Here is a 16,253-nt window from a genome sequence, read left to right as displayed (position 1 = left end):
GCGGTAAACTTTTTTTTCTTATCGCCCTAAATTTTCATATCGCGATAAGCCGCATGTTTTGCAGCAAACTTTTGTTGTTCCAATGGCGAAAATGACTAAACTAGAGGCCCCTGTAATGCACCCAGAATGCTCCCTAATGCACCCAAATGCCCTGTAGATAAGCCCATAATCTTCTCCAGTCGCCTAATGCTTGTTCTGGTATTCCGCCGCCCAAATGCGCTGCCACTTCTCCTTGTCCACGGCAAACTCCCGCACAAAGTCGTTTTCCAGCTCGTGCGTCCTCCGGCCCAGCAGCACCAGACTGTGCAGCGGCGGGCCCAGCGCATCGTCCGCCTCGCACAGCTCCTTGAGCGTGCCAGCTACAAACACCTGCTCGCGACCGCCGACGCGCGCCGCGCCAATGGCCAAGCTGTCCTCGCCGTAAACCCCTTCCTTGCGCTCGGCCTCGATCTCGAGCATCTGCTTGGCACAGGTACCGACCGTCATGTAGCGCGGCGGCTCGTAGACAATGCGACCGCGGGCCAGGCTCGCCAGGTTGGGTTCCTTGACCTTGATGTCGAGCAGCACCAGCGTGTGCAGGCCAATGTCGCGGTTCTCCTTGATGCGGTCGTAGAAGCTGGCCGGACGCCACTCGTCGGTGAAGAAGACCATGGACACGGTCTGGCCAAAGTTGTAGAGCTGGAGGCCGCAGGCGCCAATGCCGGACATGATGGAAGCGTTGGGGACGGAGGCGACGGCGACGCCTAGTTCGCGGGCACGAAGGACGAGGTCGGTGTGAGTGGTAGCACTGTTTGATAACCGGCGTCAGAGGTACGAAGCGAGGGAAATCAAAACGGTAAAAAATGATAGAATAAAAAAGTATATGGGGCATACCCGAACGGATCACCAACGACGCAGAAGGCTACATCCTCAGTCTGCGCATTGGCAAGAATGTCGTCGCTCGAGCTCTCGACCATTTCGCGGTCAGCAATAATGATGGGCCGGCCATAATAGGACTCCTACGCAAAGAAGCCAGTTTAGTTCTACTGTCAATGACAGTCTGCATCATGGACCGTTAAACATACCAGAACCTCCTTGTTGACGAGAAGAATGCTTGTGTAGGCCTCGAGGTAAACCCGGGAGGCCTTCTTGACAATCTCGAGACCCTTGACGGTAATGTCCGTCTCGTCAGAGAGACCGAGACCCACGAGGTACAGCATGCTGATGTTGGGGTGTGTGAATGTCTTTCGTGACGCTCGTGGGAAGAAAATGTATGCTCCTCGATGCGATTCAGTCGCATGTGCCCCTCTGCTTATCGCGATAAGCCAAAAAAAAAGTTGGCTGGCAAAGGCGCCTGGAACCGCCATAAGTAGCGTGCTTTTGTTCTGCCGCCAATTCTCCCATTCTCCATCCCAATTATCGTCACCGTCGACTTGCATCGAACTCCAGAAGCAACCAACGACGCGCACTGCATTTCAGGACATAACCTCTCTCTTAGTTGAGCCAAAATTCCATCTCCACTTGACGACACACACGCGCTGCGACAATGTCAAAACAGGGCTCCGCCTACGGCACGCCGGCCGGCGACACCGAGTTCCGCAAGACACGCGACGTCGCCGAATATGCAGCCAAGGCCAAAGAGCGCGAAGCCAAGGAGCGCGAGGAGGGCAAGGCGCGGTACGAGGCCAGGCTCGCGGGCAAGCGCTACTACAAACCCCTCGAGGGCAACGAGACGCTGACGGCCGCGCGCACGACCATGTCCGACCTCAATGCGCTTGTCGGCACGACGCAGATGGTGGCCCCCGGCCGGCGTGCCGGCCCGCTCTACTGCAAATACTGCGACTGGACGGCCAAAGACAGCGTCTCCCTGACGGAGCACGAGAACTCCATGTACCACTTGCGGAACGTCGGCCAAACGGGGCAGGTCAAGCGGGCGTCGGCCGCCGACGTGCTGGAGCGCATCGAGGCCGTGTGGGCACGCCTCGAGGCCGAGAAGAAGGACGCGACGGTCAACCTCAAAGAGCGCCTGGCCATACGACAGCAAGAAGACGACGCGGAACGCGAGCGGCGGCGGATCAAGAAGCGCGACCTTGCCGAAAAGAAGAAGGCGGCAAAAGAGGCCGAGGCGGCCGCTCTGGCAGCGAGCCGGATGGACTACGGCGACGACGTCCGCATCGAGGGCGAGCACGACGAAGAAGACATGATGAAGATGATGGGCATCACTGGGTTTGGATCAACCAAGAAGAACTGAAAGGGGCTGTTTTGCTGTGGAAGATACTTGGAATATGGGGGATATCATGGGGCATCGTTATGTTGCGGCGTTTTATTAGGCATTTTCACTGGCGTTGGCTTTTGATTCTTTTGTTATTTTACTGAATATAGCACGATACCCTGGCCATTCTGTCCACAAGCAAATAAAAGAAATTCATAGACAAAACAACCACGTAAGATATGCATGGGCGGCTAACGTGGCGAACACTGTATCGTGGTTACTGTTGCAGAGGCCTAGCCTAGGTCGGGGTTTGCCCCACCAGCACTCGATAAGGGAAGGTGCGATCCGTCGAGATTGTCCTCCGAATCCACTGCATTCGCTGTGGTATATTATGCGGGGCGCGCACCTTCTCGGACCCTCTCCCTTGTCCATCTCTCGATAGCCTCAAACCGAGACAACTTGACGCAATCTCTCAGTGGCTGCCTGAGGGTATCCCTCGTACGACCATATACGATACACGGACGATTAGTCAAATACCCAACTCGCAATATTCTTCGACTAGCACCGTCTCCTAAGAGCTTCAGCACCCGACTGTCACTCAACCCCCACTTCCGCCGGCTTCGCATAACCGCCATTGCTTGAACCTTTTCGTGTCTTTGACGTTGCTGGCTACGAGCCACGAAAGCAACCCGGATTCCTCTTGATTCAGCGAAATATTCACTCCTTTTCGACCATTCGTGTTCACCGCCCACCCACGCCATGGCTTCCTCCGGTGCGGCGAACCTGCTGCGGCGCCAGCTCAAGCAGATGCAGACCGATAAGGACATTCCGGGCATCTCCTGCGGCCTCACCGACGCCAACAATATTTTTGAGTGGATGGTCATGCTCATGATCAGCGACGACGTCAAATACTACGGTGGCGGAAACTTTCGCGCCATCCTCTCTTTCCCGCCCGAGTACCCGTTGCTGCCGCCCGTCCTCAAGTTCCAGGATCCGATACCCTTCCACCCCAACGTGTACCCCAATGGCGAACTCTGCATCTCGATTCTGCACCCGCCCGAGGAAGACAAGTACGGCTACGAGGCGGCGAGTGAGCGTTGGTCGCCCGTGCAGACGCCCGAGACGATTTTGCTGAGCGTGATAAGCTTGCTGGCCAGCCCCAACGACGAGAGCCCTGCAGACCTGGACGCAGCACAGATGTGGCGCGACGAAGTGGCCGGCAAGAACAAGGACTTTCGGAAGCGGGTGCGGCAGTGTGTCCGCCAAAGTCTCGGGGAGGAATAGATGGAGGGGGTGGCACACAACGGTTCACACGTGCTCGTTGTTGACCCTGGAGCGGAGCACATTATACCTTGCATAAAGAGGAGGGCGCATCGGAGCATTGGAGTGGCATTGCTTTCCCTTGTATTGGATTCAGGCGTCAAATTGCATACTTTCTACCTGCATTTATTGTATTCCTATTTCAGTCATTCGTTGTGTATTCATTGCTTTGCTAATTCATAGCCGTATGGTATCTCTAATTCAACGTTATTTTCTATTTTCAGTACACCTTGCTCCTCTCGTTTGCCTATTTGGTCTTTTTAGACGCAGCCGCTTCGGACACTTCCAAGATTGGTACCACGACACGGTTCCACTCTTCAGGCCACCGCAGAACACTCTCTTTCCGAGCGCCCTGCCGAAGGTTCTCTAATTCGGTCATCTGTTGTTCAGCCCGGTCCCGGCGGTCCAACAGACGTCCAAGGAGGTCCGCCAGCTCACCCGACGTAGTGAACCCACGCCCATTGTCGCCGTCGCGCACCAGCTCGCCAAAGCTCTCGTAGTCCGAGTATGCGGCAACGGGAAGACCGGCGCCAAACATGTCCACAACCTTCATTGGCAGATCCACGCCCGAGCTGGACATGTGGAGGCACACACCCAGATCAGCAAGCGCGAGAAGACGGGCGTAGTCTTTCATCGGCAGGAACGCCGTGCGCACAGCGATTTGGTCTGGCGGGAGATGGCCGTCGGCGGCAAGCTGCGCCAGCTTGCGCTCGTACATGGCCTTCTGGGGACCTTTGCCTGTGATGACGGCCAGCACGGGCGGCCGCCGACCATTCGCCGAGTCACCGGGCACGTCCCGGACGTACTGCACCAGGGCGTCAAGAAGCAGCTCAAAGTCCTCGTCGGGTGTCCACGACGTGCTGCTGACCAGCACTTTGGCGTCCTTGTTTGTAAGCAGCCGCCGCACAACAACGTCACTTGCGCCCGCAAGAATGCGTGCGACCTCTTGTCCTCGGGCGGCCGGTGGGAAAGGCGTGGAAGATTCGACAGGCTGAAACAGCTCGGCAGGACGGTCGTGTAGAACAGCAAGGGGTGCCGAGGCTGGGAGGTTGTACGGCGCTTTGCGAAGCTGTGCAGCCATGGCGGCCGTCACAGCCAGGTGGGCGTCACCAAGGCGCCCAAAGGTGACCTCGTAGGCCTTGGACACACCAACAAAAGGATGTTTGGCTCCACGTGTGCCGGCAAGGATGCTCCAGCCGTAGTTGTGCCAGTCGATGAGCAGCTTCGTGCCTCGCAGGGAGCAGACGAGAGCAGCGACTGCTAGGGTCGGGATGGACGGAGGGTTTTGGATGAGCAACCAGCGGGTTGGACGTGTAAAATACGTGAGGGTTATCACCAAGTTGACGATCTGCCAGACAACCTTGAGCGGACCACCAATGACAAACGGCAAGCGTCGAATAAACACTGGTGCCGGAGCCAGTTGCACTTTGGTCAGACGCGGGTGCTGGTCGAGCTCCTCCAAGAGGTCCGATTCTACGTACGTTAGCAAGTATCAAACAACAGCCTTCCAGCATCCACTCCCAACGCACCATAGTATCCGATGAGCTGTACATGTCCACGCTGCGCAATGCTGAGCGCGTGGTATTGCATCCGCGGGCTGCGGCCAACATCGCCCAACACAAGGACCTGAACAGTGGGCGCCTGTCCGCGGTACCGACGTGGCCAGGCCAGGAACATCACAGCAGTGAGAACCAGGAGGGCAGCGCCTATTAATGAGAAACCGAGGGCCATGCCGACTGTGATGCGTTGGAGCGCGTTGGCTCGATCCTCTGATTTTAAATAGAACCAGCTTTCTAGGAGAAGCTCACACTCCGAGAGCAGACTTTGTTGTGAGACTGGAAAACCTTGCCTGTAAAAATGAAGCACGCGATATGGATTGATGAGTCTGTCACTCCCGGGACGGCCCTGTGTCGTTGAGCTTGCTTATGTTGGCGTGGGAGATCGGCCGTGTTCCTGAGACACCGTCGTTGGAGCTATGCGAACAGGTGGCTCAAAACGGAGATGACGTTTTGTGGTTGTTATTAAGGCGCTACGGCAGGCTGTATGGCCCTAATATGGACCCGATTGGAATGCAATTAAGGCGCGGCTGGATGACACCCAGGAAGGAAACTGCCCTATATTTCGGAGCAAGAGGGTGTGAAGCCCGCGACGGCCTGGGCCCGTTGGTACTCTCTACACCAGGATCTTCCCCTGACCGCTGCTGCAAAGCACCAGACCAATCAAAGGCGTTGAACGCACGTCACTACAGCCCATTGATATGATAGCTGTATCTCAGGTCGCTGCGGCATCACAGGCGCCAAGTCCGCCCCAAGAAGCCAAAGAAGGCAAGACCGGATCCACTTTGAACAGGGGCGCAACTAGAGGTCAGGAGCGCGCGAGGAGACGGGGAAAGGCCGAGCTAGAGTTGTTCTTTCTTTGTTTGTGTCACTTTTTACTTCGTCCGTACTCAGCCATTCCCTCTTTAGCATTATCTATTATTGCTCCTTTTCATCTGAGTCGTTGGACGTATCGCCGACCTTTGCCTTTACCGCCAATATCGCCTCCCATCCGAACTTGTCGTCTTTTGTTGCCGATCGACTGCGAATCTCCTTCCGTTCCGCCTCGTCACTCCCTAATCTCCCAGTCTCCCACCGCCTCCGATCTCTCCGCCTTTCCCCATACCTCTGTGGCCCCGTCGGAAAGTCAACGAAATAAACCAGCGTACTCCGCGACGCTGTGTCTACTTTCTTCATTTCATTGGTGGTTTTGGGCCTCCATTGGAGACATCGAATTGGTCTCGAAACGACGACATCCCTCTGGACGAGTGCAATAAGACTTGTTCTCCTTGCACTCTCCCCACTTCTCCCTCTCCCTACCTCCCTCCGCGCCATGGAGTCCTCATACGCGCTACCAAGGGCATCAATATCCCCGCCCAAGAGCCACCTGACCGGCTTCATGCAGCATGCCAATTCCCACTCCCACGGGCATTCCCGTAGCCATGGCCACTCGCACGCCCACTCCCACTCCCATTCGTCGCAGACGCACTCGCCTTCGCCGTTGACCCTTGGACGCTCACCTCCCTCGGCAGCGGTGAGCCACCTGGGCGGCAGCTACTCGCGGTCGCATCGGAGGATCAGCCACAGCTCGGGTGTCTCCTTGCGCGGCGGCGATGGACACAGCTTCAGTTTCGACCAGAACCAGATGCAGACCGTGTCAAACTCCCACGGCCACTCCGAGTCCCAATATCATGCCCACGGCCATGACCACGACCATGACCACGACCATACCCATTCTCACAGCCATGCGTCCGAATCTCTACCGGCCGGTGCCGGGCCATACACATCATCTCGGCCCACGTTTGAAAAGCCCTCTTATGCGGCGCCCGAGACGTCGTCCGTTACCTTTGACCAGGTCGCGGCGCCAGGCTCGCTCTCGCGGTTCACCGAGTTTACCATGCAGTACACGGCGCGCTACCCGGTGGTGCATGCTGTTATGAAAGAGAAGGATTCGCGGCGAATCTTTTACTTTATGACGTTCGTTCCGCCCCATACCACATCCAGCGGCATTGTCGCCCAGCTTCTCACTAACGCGTGTTTGTTCGTACAGGTTGAATTTTGCGTTCATGACGGTTCAAGCATTCTACGGCTACGTGACCGACTCCCTTGGCCTCTTGAGCGACAGCATCCACATGTTCTTTGACTGCGTGGCACTGGCCGTGGGCCTGTTTGCGGCAGTGGCTAGCAAGTGGCCACCGAGCGAGCGGTTTCCTTATGGCTTTGGCAAGATTGAGACCCTGAGTGGGTTCGCCAATGGCATCTTCTTGATGTAAGTCGGCGCTCGGAACGGTCGAGCCTATATTGCAGCCAAATCAGATGCTAACAGACCTTCCCTTCCAGACTGATCAGCGTCGAAATCATGGTCGAGGCCGTCGAAAGGCTTATGGGCGGGCGGGAGACGACGCGTCTGTGGGAGCTTTTCGTCGTCAGCACGCTGGGTCTTCTGGTGAACCTTGTCGGCATGTTCTCCTTTGGACACCACCACCACCACGGACACGGCCATGGCCACAGCCACGGCGAGCACGCAGACGACTTTTCGAGCCTGTCTAAAAAAACCGACAGCTCCCACGACCATGCCGGTCACAACCACGGCCATAGCCATGGCCACAGTCACGGTCACTCACATGGCGCTTCCCACGGCCACGGCCACGGCCACGACCACAATCACAGTCATGGTCATGGTCATGGTCACAGCCACGACAACGAGAACATGTACGGAATTTACCTTCATGTCCTGGCAGATACACTCGGCAGTGCTGCCGTGATTGTGTCCACAGTCTTGACACATTTCTGGTCTTGGTCTGGCTGGGATCCCTTGGCCTCGTTCCTCATTGCCGTTCTTATTCTCGGCTCAGCCGTGCCGCTCGTCACGTCGTCGGCCCGCCGCCTGCTGCTGACCATTCCGGATGCTGTTGAGTACACACTCCGAGAAACACTGGCGGGCGTGCCGGGTTTGCGTGGCGTCGCCAGCTACTCGGCGCCCAAGTTCTGGATTGACGACCGCTCGGGAACAGAGGACAAGCTGCTCGGTGTTATGCATGTTGTGGCGGTGCGTGGCGCCGACATGGAGGACGTGCGTGACCGCGTGCGCAGCTATATGCTGGAGAAGGGCATCGACGTCGTGGTGCAGGTTGAGCGTGACGGAGACGGCAATTGCTGGTGCGGCTCGAACCGGGCATCGATTGCCTTGGGCCACGCGGCCAAGCCCAGCGTCAACTTCTGAGAGCGGAAACGATTCGTCGGGCATTCAATTTTTGTGTCATGGGATTTGCATGTATAAGGCGTCTTGCTTGCTGATTTTGCTGGGATTTGACTTTTTTCGTCACATCGAGGACGTCGGTCGTACTTGTACTCGATCCGATCTGTACTCAAATGTAGCGTGTTTAAACGGCTTGCGTTGCCCAGCTTTTATCGTGCTTCTGTACCTGCATTTTAGCCAAAGGCTATTTCCCCATATACCCGCAACCTTTATGCGCTATGGCCTTGGTTTGGTAGGCCATTGGTGCGAAACTGTGCAGTGTGTCTTTGTCTTGCTTCACCGGAGTTGTTAATTGAATGTGCGGCAATTTGCAGTAGAGCTTCTGTAAGTCGTGGCTCTGGTGGCCCGGATCCACTCTGCCGAGGCAAAGCCATGAGTCTCATCCTGTAGTTTTCGGCGGCCGTGTGCCTACTAATTTTTCAAATTGATTTACTTATTTTTCGTCAGCAACCCGACGACACAGAATGGAAATAGCGCCGCCCGATCGTGCGGGATCCAGAAACCAGACTCGGTGGAAGAGCCCCGATGGCTGTTCACTTGTCGCATAGGTTTTTGTCGCAGTGGGAAAATGCCCCGCAAAAATTTGGAGGCCGAGCCGGTGGCGGACGAAGCGGGTTACGTGGGGTTTGGGGAAGGAGTCTGTGGATGGTTTTGGCGGGCGTAGAGGGGCAGTGGCTGGTTTGGGCACGCTACTTGCACTTTTTTCTGGGGAGCGAAATATGCCGAACGACCGAGGCACAATAAAAAGCGGCCGCTTATTGGGTCGCATTTACAGCGTATTATTACTACACAGAGTAAAAATGCCATCTTGGGGAAACGGAAAAGTGAACGAATGTCGAAGCCAAAATACGCATGCAAACCAGTACCCCGTTTGCGAAACTCGCATAAGAAGCTCGCTCTGTTTTGCAGATCTATTTATTGTTATCTTTCTCGTACGATTTGCTCCTTCCTCCCCGATACGTTTTCGACATCAGACGACAGCTCTTTCCGTCAACTGCGCCCTCCCACGTTACTTCCTTCCCCATCGCACGCGGCACATGAACGGCAACGGACCAGCGGAGCGAATAGAAACAACGCAATACCACGGCGATCAAGACGACGAGAACTCGTAAAGCCATATCTTTGGTGGCATTGACAAATCGGTGCGTTTACTCAATACGCATTCACTGCTGTGCCAAACGTATTGCTTGTTGCATTGCTTGTTGCATTGCTTGTTTGTGCTCAGTTCTTGCTCCACTCCCTCAGTATCTTTCCGTGAGCTTGGCAATTGCTCCTTCCCTTTCCGCTGAGGCTAAGCCCTGACGTCTTTTTATCGTTGTTTGTCGTTTCGGCAGCGCATGCTCCAGTCGTTCTTGCTTCCTTGGTCGCTTGCCTTGTACGGATTCCTCCGTATATTTTCAATTTGCCCCTGGTCTACCCATCTTTAGGCGTGTCTTAGCACCCACAAGAAGGGCTGCCAATCGCACCTTTCACTAGTCTAATTTTTGCCTTGCTCTTCCGACACGTGAAAGTGCCAGACCTGTGCTCCGTCGCCGCTTCCTAACCCGAACTTTACATTTTTCTGACTTCTTTCCTTCCCAACTAGACGACACAGGTCAATTGAGGCACAAATCGACAAACGTCGTTTAAAGCGCTTCTTCCTTCTCCTCCTTTCCGCTTTCTTCTCCTCCTTCTCTACGCCACCCAGCCACCATGTCCAAATCCGACAACGACGCACCAGCGCCTGTCCCGGTCGCGCCCGCTGAGCCACCGGCAGCGCCCGCACCACCCACGCCCGCACCCGCTCCCCAGACATCGACAATCTCCCAGCTTGCTGAGACGGCCAAGGCCGAGATCAAGAAGGTGGAGGCGGAGATGTCCGATCTGTCGCACGGCGCAGCAGCAAACAAGATCGCCGAGGTCACCGAGTCCGCACAGGCCGAGTACAAGGGGCTCAAGGCAGATGCCATTGGTCTGGCCAAGAAGGTCGAGGCCGAGGTGTCGGAGCTGACCCACGGCGCCGCAGCATCCAAGATCGCAGAGGCCGCGGAGGCCGCCAAGGCCGAGTACAAGGAGCTCAAGGCGGAGGCCATTGACCTGGCCAAGAAGGCCGACGACGCCGTCAGCCTGCCGTCACCCGAGGCGGCCACATCGAGCCTCGCCGCCCAGGCGCGCTCCTTTGCGGCTGGTGGTTTCGGTGGCATCTGCGCCGTCCTGGTCGGCCACCCCTTTGACCTGGTCAAGGTGCGCCTGCAGACCGCCGAGAAGGGCGTGTACTCGTCTGCCATTGACGTCGTGCGCAAGACCGTTGCCAAGGATGGTCTGCGTCGCGGCATGTACGCTGGTGTCACGGCACCGCTCGTTGGTGTCACTCCCATGTGTAAGTTTTTGTCCTCTTTGGGGTTTCTCCTCGCTGCGCTCACTTCGTTTGTGCTCTGTCCAGAGACCAGAGATGTTGGCTAACTCTCTCAGTCGCCGTCTCCTTCTGGGGTTACGATGTCGGCAAGCAGATCGTCCGCAGCTTCACCCCCGCCAATCCCGACGGCTCCCTCACCATTGGCCAGATTTCCACCGCTGGTTTCCTGTCCGCCGTGCCCATGACCGCCATCACCGCCCCCTTTGAGCGCGTCAAGGTCATCCTGCAGGTCCAGGGCCAGAAGGTCCTCAAGCCCGGCGAGAAGCCCCAGTACAACGGCGCCATTGACGTCGTCCGCCACCTTTACAAGGAGGGCGGTGTTCGCTCCGTCTTCCGCGGCAGCGTCGCCACCCTCGCCCGCGACGGCCCCGGCTCTGCTGCCTACTTTGCCGCCTACGAGTACATCAAGCAGTCCCTGACGCCCAAGGACCCTGTTACCGGCAAGGCCAACGGCCAGCTGAGTCTGACGGCCATTACCGTGGCCGGTGCCGGTGCCGGTGTGGCCATGTGGATCCCCGTCTTCCCCGTCGACACCGTCAAGAGCCGTCTGCAGACGAGCTCGGTGCCTGGCCTCACCATTGGCTCCGTCGTGCGCGAGTTGTACGGCAAGGGCGGCTTCAAGGCCTTCTTCCCCGGTCTCGCCCCTGCGCTGGCGCGTGCCGTGCCCGCCAACGCCGCCACCTTCCTCGGTGTCGAGCTGGCCCACCAGGCCATGAACAAGTTGTTCAACTAAGTGCAAGACGACGGTGGTTGTAAAAGTCAAAGACTGACGGCAAAAGCGCGTACGTTATTCCCATATGTTCATTTTCCCATTTGTTTGCTAGTTTATTTAGAGGTCTCATTTGGGTGTACTTTATATGGTTCATTTTGGTTCGGTTGTCTCTGTTCTTACTATCTTCTCTAGAGTTTATATTGGGAAGAAAGCATCCATTGTACGAGATATACACTACATTTATAAGAGAACGTTACCTATGTCATTATGAATTACAGTTCAGCCAGTAGAGGAAAGAGAAGCAAGTAATAGGATACATCCCAACTCTCCCATGATAACAGAAAATATGAACCTGAACAAACAGAAAAGAAAAAAGAAAATACCAAACCCGCCTACTCCAGCCCGTTATTTCATCTTCCGAAAAATTTGCCTCCGCAGAAGCCACATACCGTATCCTGTAACGATGTTTCCAATGCTTCCTTGTTTGTCTGGTCAGATCCCGAGAGTTCCAAAATCTCTTCCAGCGCACTTGGGACCAAGGTCTTGCGTCCGCATACACCGCACACCCTCGACACATTAGGCTTCTGGATGGCCAGCCCCGTGCTCGTGCACCTGTCAAAAGAGTGGCCATTTGCGCATGTCGACGTTTCATTCCGTTCGTTAATCGCCGCGTCGCAAATGCTGCATGTCTGGTTCAATTCAACGCCCTCCCGTGTAGCAAATGATGCTCTCGGCACTACCTCTGGTCCGCCTCCGTACATGTAGGTCCACATGGTAGCCTCGGTGGTCGTAGCAGGACGGTCGCATCTGTCGACAAACGTATCGATGGGTTCTGTGACTGACGAGCCCTGGTGTGACTGTTTCTTCTGCGCCCCAAAGAGGATATGACTATCGCCTCGGCTTCTGCCAGTACGGCTGCTGCCGATCAAATGTTCCGTGATCAGGACAGCAGTAGTGCCTTTCGCCCCTGGCAGGCCGCCGGGTGCCTGCGCCAACCCCCAAATGCCCACCTGGTACCGATTCCGTGAACTTTGAGCACCCATCTCCGAATTTTGGGGCATCGTATCTTGCTCCGAGTCGGCGACACTTTCGTGCTGGAGACCTTTGCTTTTCTTCTGTATGATCTCGAACCATTCGGGAGGTTCGTGGTGTTCGGAAAGCTTTGTGCCATACCATTCGTACGTTGTAAAAGTTGCATCTTTGCGCACATAGCTGTATATAGGCATGCTCCCGTGGTTTGTCGGATCTGGGGGGTGCACAATGAGGCCTAGTAGTCAATGTAGATGGCAGTATTAGTAAAACAAGGAGATAATCGAGGAGTAAATTGTGTCGGCAAAACTAACCGCTGATGGGGTTTGTGTGCCACTCTGCTTGGCTGGGTTCAGTTGCTGCACATATGCCTTCTGTGAAAACAATATGCGCGTCTGGTGCACCAGTTGCCTGCGCTACGAGGTTCGGATCATATGCTGTAAACTCGAACTCGAACGCCTTGAGAGTCATGGGCGTTGCGACGACGCCTCTGCACTGGGACCTCTTCTTAGGAACGCCCGTTTGCAAGTCATCGTCCACGCGCCAGAGGCAATCTTCGAACCGGAGGACGGCATTTGCGCCCATAAAGGCGCAGAAACCCGAGATATCCTTGGTGTCAATGAAAATAGTCCGTCTCCCACTGGACACGTCTGGGCGCAACACAAGCGACAGTCGCCGGAACCCGACATAGTGCAATGCAGTGTACCCGATGATGCAGGTCAGGAGACTCTCGGGCTGGAGATCAGGCCCCAGCGGTACCTTTTCAACCATCCACGGACTGCAGCGGAGACCGAATGGTGTAGAATGTGGAACAAAGCTGAAGTCTGTCACCGAAGGCGCGCCTGGTCTCGTCCACTGCCCTGTCAAGTGCGCCCCCGCGGCTGCTTTTATGCGCTCCATCTCGGCGACTTTCCATGTCACCCTGCCATCAATGTAGCGGGAATGGCTGACATCCAGCACAACAATGTCTCTCCTGTCCGTCTGGTACACCAGGAGTGCTTTCGTCTCTGCTCGGTGATATGCAGCCGCGAGCGTCGGTGTCTTTTCCACAATTGCGTCGCAGGCATTGGTCCAAGCAAAGGACGTGATGCACTCTCCAGGTTTTTTCTGGCCTGGAACTGCCGTGCGTTCGCCCACCGCCCACAGCACCTCCCACCGGGACGTGTCGTAGCTGTTGCGGTTTCCCGACACTCTCTGCCCGCTGCTGCTCGTCGAGGCGTCGTCCCTTTCTCCGCCATCGAGGGGGTCGCCGTATATGATCAGCATTCCCGACGCAGTCAGTACGCCCAGCACGCAGCGTTCGTTGTAGCCAACACCACTCGGAGACCACGCAATGCTGACCACAGAATTCATCGTGCTGCCACTGCCACTGATGGAACCAGAGCCGGCACTAATCTTCGGGGCATCTGCCTGCCATTGGCCTTGGTCATCGCCGGGATGATGTGCCGCCCATTCTTGATACAGCGGCTGGTTGATGGTGTGGTCGAGACGCGGATATCCGACCAAGATGCGCCGGCCGGAACCGCCAAACTGCTTCCGCGCCCCCGTCTCCGTTGCAAACCGGTTATCACCCTGGTCTTGCGTGTCGTCATCCTGGTCACTGTTGCCTTCGTTGGCTAAACCATCATATATCGGCATAGGGCCGCCGCTCGCAGTCATGAACTGTGGCGTTAAAATGTGCACCGAATCAGTGGTAGCAGCTGCGAGCACACCATCCGCTGACCATTCTAGCGCGTTCGAAGCGAACGGAACTGCATCTAGGTCGATTGGCACCAGATCCAAAGGGCGAGGGCGGTGCTGGTGGTGGAGGAACAGGTGCGTTAGCCGAAGAACAAGCAAAGCGAAGGTCCTCAACTGGAAAGGTCTTGTGTTCTTACCCTTGTCGAGGGACCGGCGAGGTCTTCAATAGCTTCACTCATCTCGACTATGACTATGACGATTATTTCGAACCCAGTTCTCAAAAATCAGTCCGTTAATGATCCCCAGTGCGGTAGCTTGTATTTTGTTGAACAACGCGATGTAAGTTTTGAAGATGGAAACGGATTAAAGTGGGGCTTGTTTTGTTTTGGCGAGACTGTCAATGTCTGCACCAAACAAACAAGCTCCGATGTAGTTGATCAACCTCGTTTGCACCTTCCCACAATTCTAGACACACGAAAGTCACGAGAAAAGTAGGAAGCGACTTATATAGCGCACTTTCTCACGAAATGGATTAAATCAAATTACATGGGCGTTCAGTTCCACGTCATCAACAAGCATTTGAGAGTTACTCTTTACCATACATTCATATAATCGGTAATATCGAGTTGCATCTGAGCCAGTTTAACGAATCATCGTTAAATATAATGTAAATGAAAAAAGGAAACGCTTCAAGAAAACGGGGCTCTATACAAGTTTAAATAAAACAAAGTTGAAGGTAATACAGTTACAAAAGAAACCAAGAAAGACATCACGCCTCCAGGAACGAGCTTAGGCCCCAGAGCAGCGCACACCCTGCCAATGTCGTCGCGCCGACAACCTTCTTGGTCCACCAGTTGTCATCGGTGAGTGGTTTCGCCGACTGGATCTTGTGGTTGACAACAGGACCACGGCCAACGGTCTGCTGCTTGTCAGACGATGCGTTTCCTTGTGCGGCCTTGGCTGCTGCTGCCTTGGCCTCGCTCTCCTCCTCTTCTTCCTTGGCCCGCTTCTGGAGCTCGGCGATCGTCTTGCTCAGGGCCAGGAGGTCCTCATCGAGTGTCGAGTTTCTGCCGTTGCTTCCGCTGCCTGCAACACCGCCATCCACCTCGACGTTCTGGACATTTCCGAAGAAGTCAGTGACCAGCCGGCTGCGCGCTTCGGGAGCGCCGCCGCGGAACAGGTCATAGCGTACACCGGCGTGCGAGTGGATCTTCTCGTAGTCGTACGAGTCGAACAGGTCGCCGACGGTCTTCTTGCTGCCGAGATCGCGCACCTCGTTCTCGAGGAACTCGAGGTTGTAGTACGTATACCGATCGATTACGGCGACGCCGACGTCGTTGTCGGCGTGGTGGGAGTAGGAGGACTGGTCGAGCTCCGAGGAGCCGGTGGCGATAATGTTGGGCGAGTACAGACGGCTGTACATGGTGTTCGCCTGGCACGTGTCGATCATGAAGAGGATCTCGTGGTAGCGCTTTTTCTCCCACATCTGCTCAAAGGCGTCGGCCAGGTCGAGCGCGCCAATCTCTTCGGCGTCCTGGAACTTGAGAAACTCGTTGCCGCCATGGCCTGTCATGTACACAAGCACGTTGCTGCGGTCGTCGGTCAGCAGCCGCTTGCTGCGGGGCATCTCGTCGCCAACTCGGTCGGTCAGCAGGCGGATGAAGTTCTGGACCGTGACCTCGTAGCCGCGGTAGTCGACCTCGATGTTGTCGCCATACAGGTCGACGGCGCGGTCGGCATTGGAGTAGACGGTGCCTGGGAAAGCGTTGCGCGGGTTGCAAGCCATGTCGTCGGGCAGCATGAGGATGATCTGCGAGTCGGGAATGCCCAGCCGCTTGACAGTTCGGTAGACGGAGAGCACATTGGCGAGGTGTCGGTAGTTGAACCAGAAGCGGGACGTGCACACGAGCACCGCCCAGTTGCTGGTGTGCTCGGCAGCGACAGGCGATGCTGCAAAGGCGGCCAGCAGTGCCGGCACGGCCGACAGCCACAGTGAGAGCCTCATTGCAGTTGGAGCAGTCGCTAGCAACAGAATGAAAATGTATGGACAAGATTGTCAATCGGACACGTTATAGAATGGTCGATGATGCAGATTTAATCGTGAAGGGGATAGGAAGTATCGCGTCTTGGAT

The 16,253-nt window shown here is 56.0% G+C and overlaps 8 protein-coding genes across 8 annotated transcripts; 4 read left to right on the top strand and 4 right to left on the bottom strand.

Moving 5' to 3' along the window:
* Nucleotides 1-183: 183 nt before the first annotated feature.
* SPBR_08575 (diphthine synthase) lies at nt 184-1,199 on the bottom strand (the record flags this gene model as incomplete). Its single annotated transcript, XM_040766813.1, has 3 exons — nt 184-787; nt 874-998; nt 1,065-1,199. The coding sequence occupies 3 exons, from the start codon at nt 1,197-1,199 to the stop codon at nt 184-186; spliced, it is 864 nt and encodes a 287-aa protein (XP_040614378.1).
* Nucleotides 1,200-1,525: 326 nt separating this feature from the next.
* SPBR_08678 (U4/U6.U5 tri-snRNP component SNU23) lies at nt 1,526-2,230 on the top strand (the record flags this gene model as incomplete). Its single annotated transcript, XM_040766916.1, has 1 exon — nt 1,526-2,230. One exon carries the CDS (start codon nt 1,526-1,528, stop codon nt 2,228-2,230), a length of 705 nt encoding a protein of 234 aa, XP_040614377.1.
* Nucleotides 2,231-2,950: 720 nt separating this feature from the next.
* On the top strand, nt 2,951-3,475 carry SPBR_08907 (ubiquitin-conjugating enzyme E2 G1; the record flags this gene model as incomplete). The annotated part of the gene is made up of 1 exon (XM_040767033.1): nt 2,951-3,475. The coding sequence occupies one exon, from the start codon at nt 2,951-2,953 to the stop codon at nt 3,473-3,475; it is 525 nt and encodes a 174-aa protein (XP_040614376.1).
* A 283-nt stretch (nt 3,476-3,758) lies between these two features.
* Nucleotides 3,759-5,242, bottom strand: SPBR_08427 (beta-1,4-mannosyltransferase; the record flags this gene model as incomplete). Its single annotated transcript, XM_040766665.1, has 2 exons — nt 3,759-4,984; nt 5,041-5,242. The coding sequence occupies 2 exons, from the start codon at nt 5,240-5,242 to the stop codon at nt 3,759-3,761; spliced, it is 1,428 nt and encodes a 475-aa protein (XP_040614375.1).
* A 1,137-nt stretch (nt 5,243-6,379) lies between these two features.
* On the top strand, nt 6,380-8,269 carry SPBR_08293 (uncharacterized protein; the record flags this gene model as incomplete). The annotated part of the gene is made up of 3 exons (XM_040766531.1): nt 6,380-7,082; nt 7,126-7,315; nt 7,387-8,269. 3 exons carry the CDS (start codon nt 6,380-6,382, stop codon nt 8,267-8,269), a joined length of 1,776 nt encoding a protein of 591 aa, XP_040614374.1.
* A 1,728-nt stretch (nt 8,270-9,997) lies between these two features.
* SPBR_08433 (uncharacterized protein) lies at nt 9,998-11,433 on the top strand (the record flags this gene model as incomplete). The annotated part of the gene is made up of 2 exons (XM_040766671.1): nt 9,998-10,664; nt 10,757-11,433. The coding sequence occupies 2 exons, from the start codon at nt 9,998-10,000 to the stop codon at nt 11,431-11,433; spliced, it is 1,344 nt and encodes a 447-aa protein (XP_040614373.1).
* A 1,317-nt stretch (nt 11,434-12,750) lies between these two features.
* Nucleotides 12,751-14,360, bottom strand: SPBR_08382 (uncharacterized protein; the record flags this gene model as incomplete). The annotated part of the gene is made up of 2 exons (XM_040766620.1): nt 12,751-14,238; nt 14,319-14,360. 2 exons carry the CDS (start codon nt 14,358-14,360, stop codon nt 12,751-12,753), a joined length of 1,530 nt encoding a protein of 509 aa, XP_040614372.1.
* A 530-nt stretch (nt 14,361-14,890) lies between these two features.
* On the bottom strand, nt 14,891-16,126 carry SPBR_08504 (GPI-anchor transamidase precursor; the record flags this gene model as incomplete). Its single annotated transcript, XM_040766742.1, has 1 exon — nt 14,891-16,126. One exon carries the CDS (start codon nt 16,124-16,126, stop codon nt 14,891-14,893), a length of 1,236 nt encoding a protein of 411 aa, XP_040614371.1.
* Nucleotides 16,127-16,253: the final 127 nt, after the last annotated feature.

The sequence above is a fragment of the Sporothrix brasiliensis genome, assembly GCF_000820605.1.
Source record: "Sporothrix brasiliensis 5110 chromosome Unknown Cont22, whole genome shotgun sequence".
In the NCBI taxonomy this organism is placed as follows: domain Eukaryota; kingdom Fungi; phylum Ascomycota; class Sordariomycetes; order Ophiostomatales; family Ophiostomataceae; genus Sporothrix; species Sporothrix brasiliensis.
The sequence above is the reverse complement of the archived record's forward strand: the minus strand, read 5'-3'. Positions and strand labels throughout refer to the sequence as shown.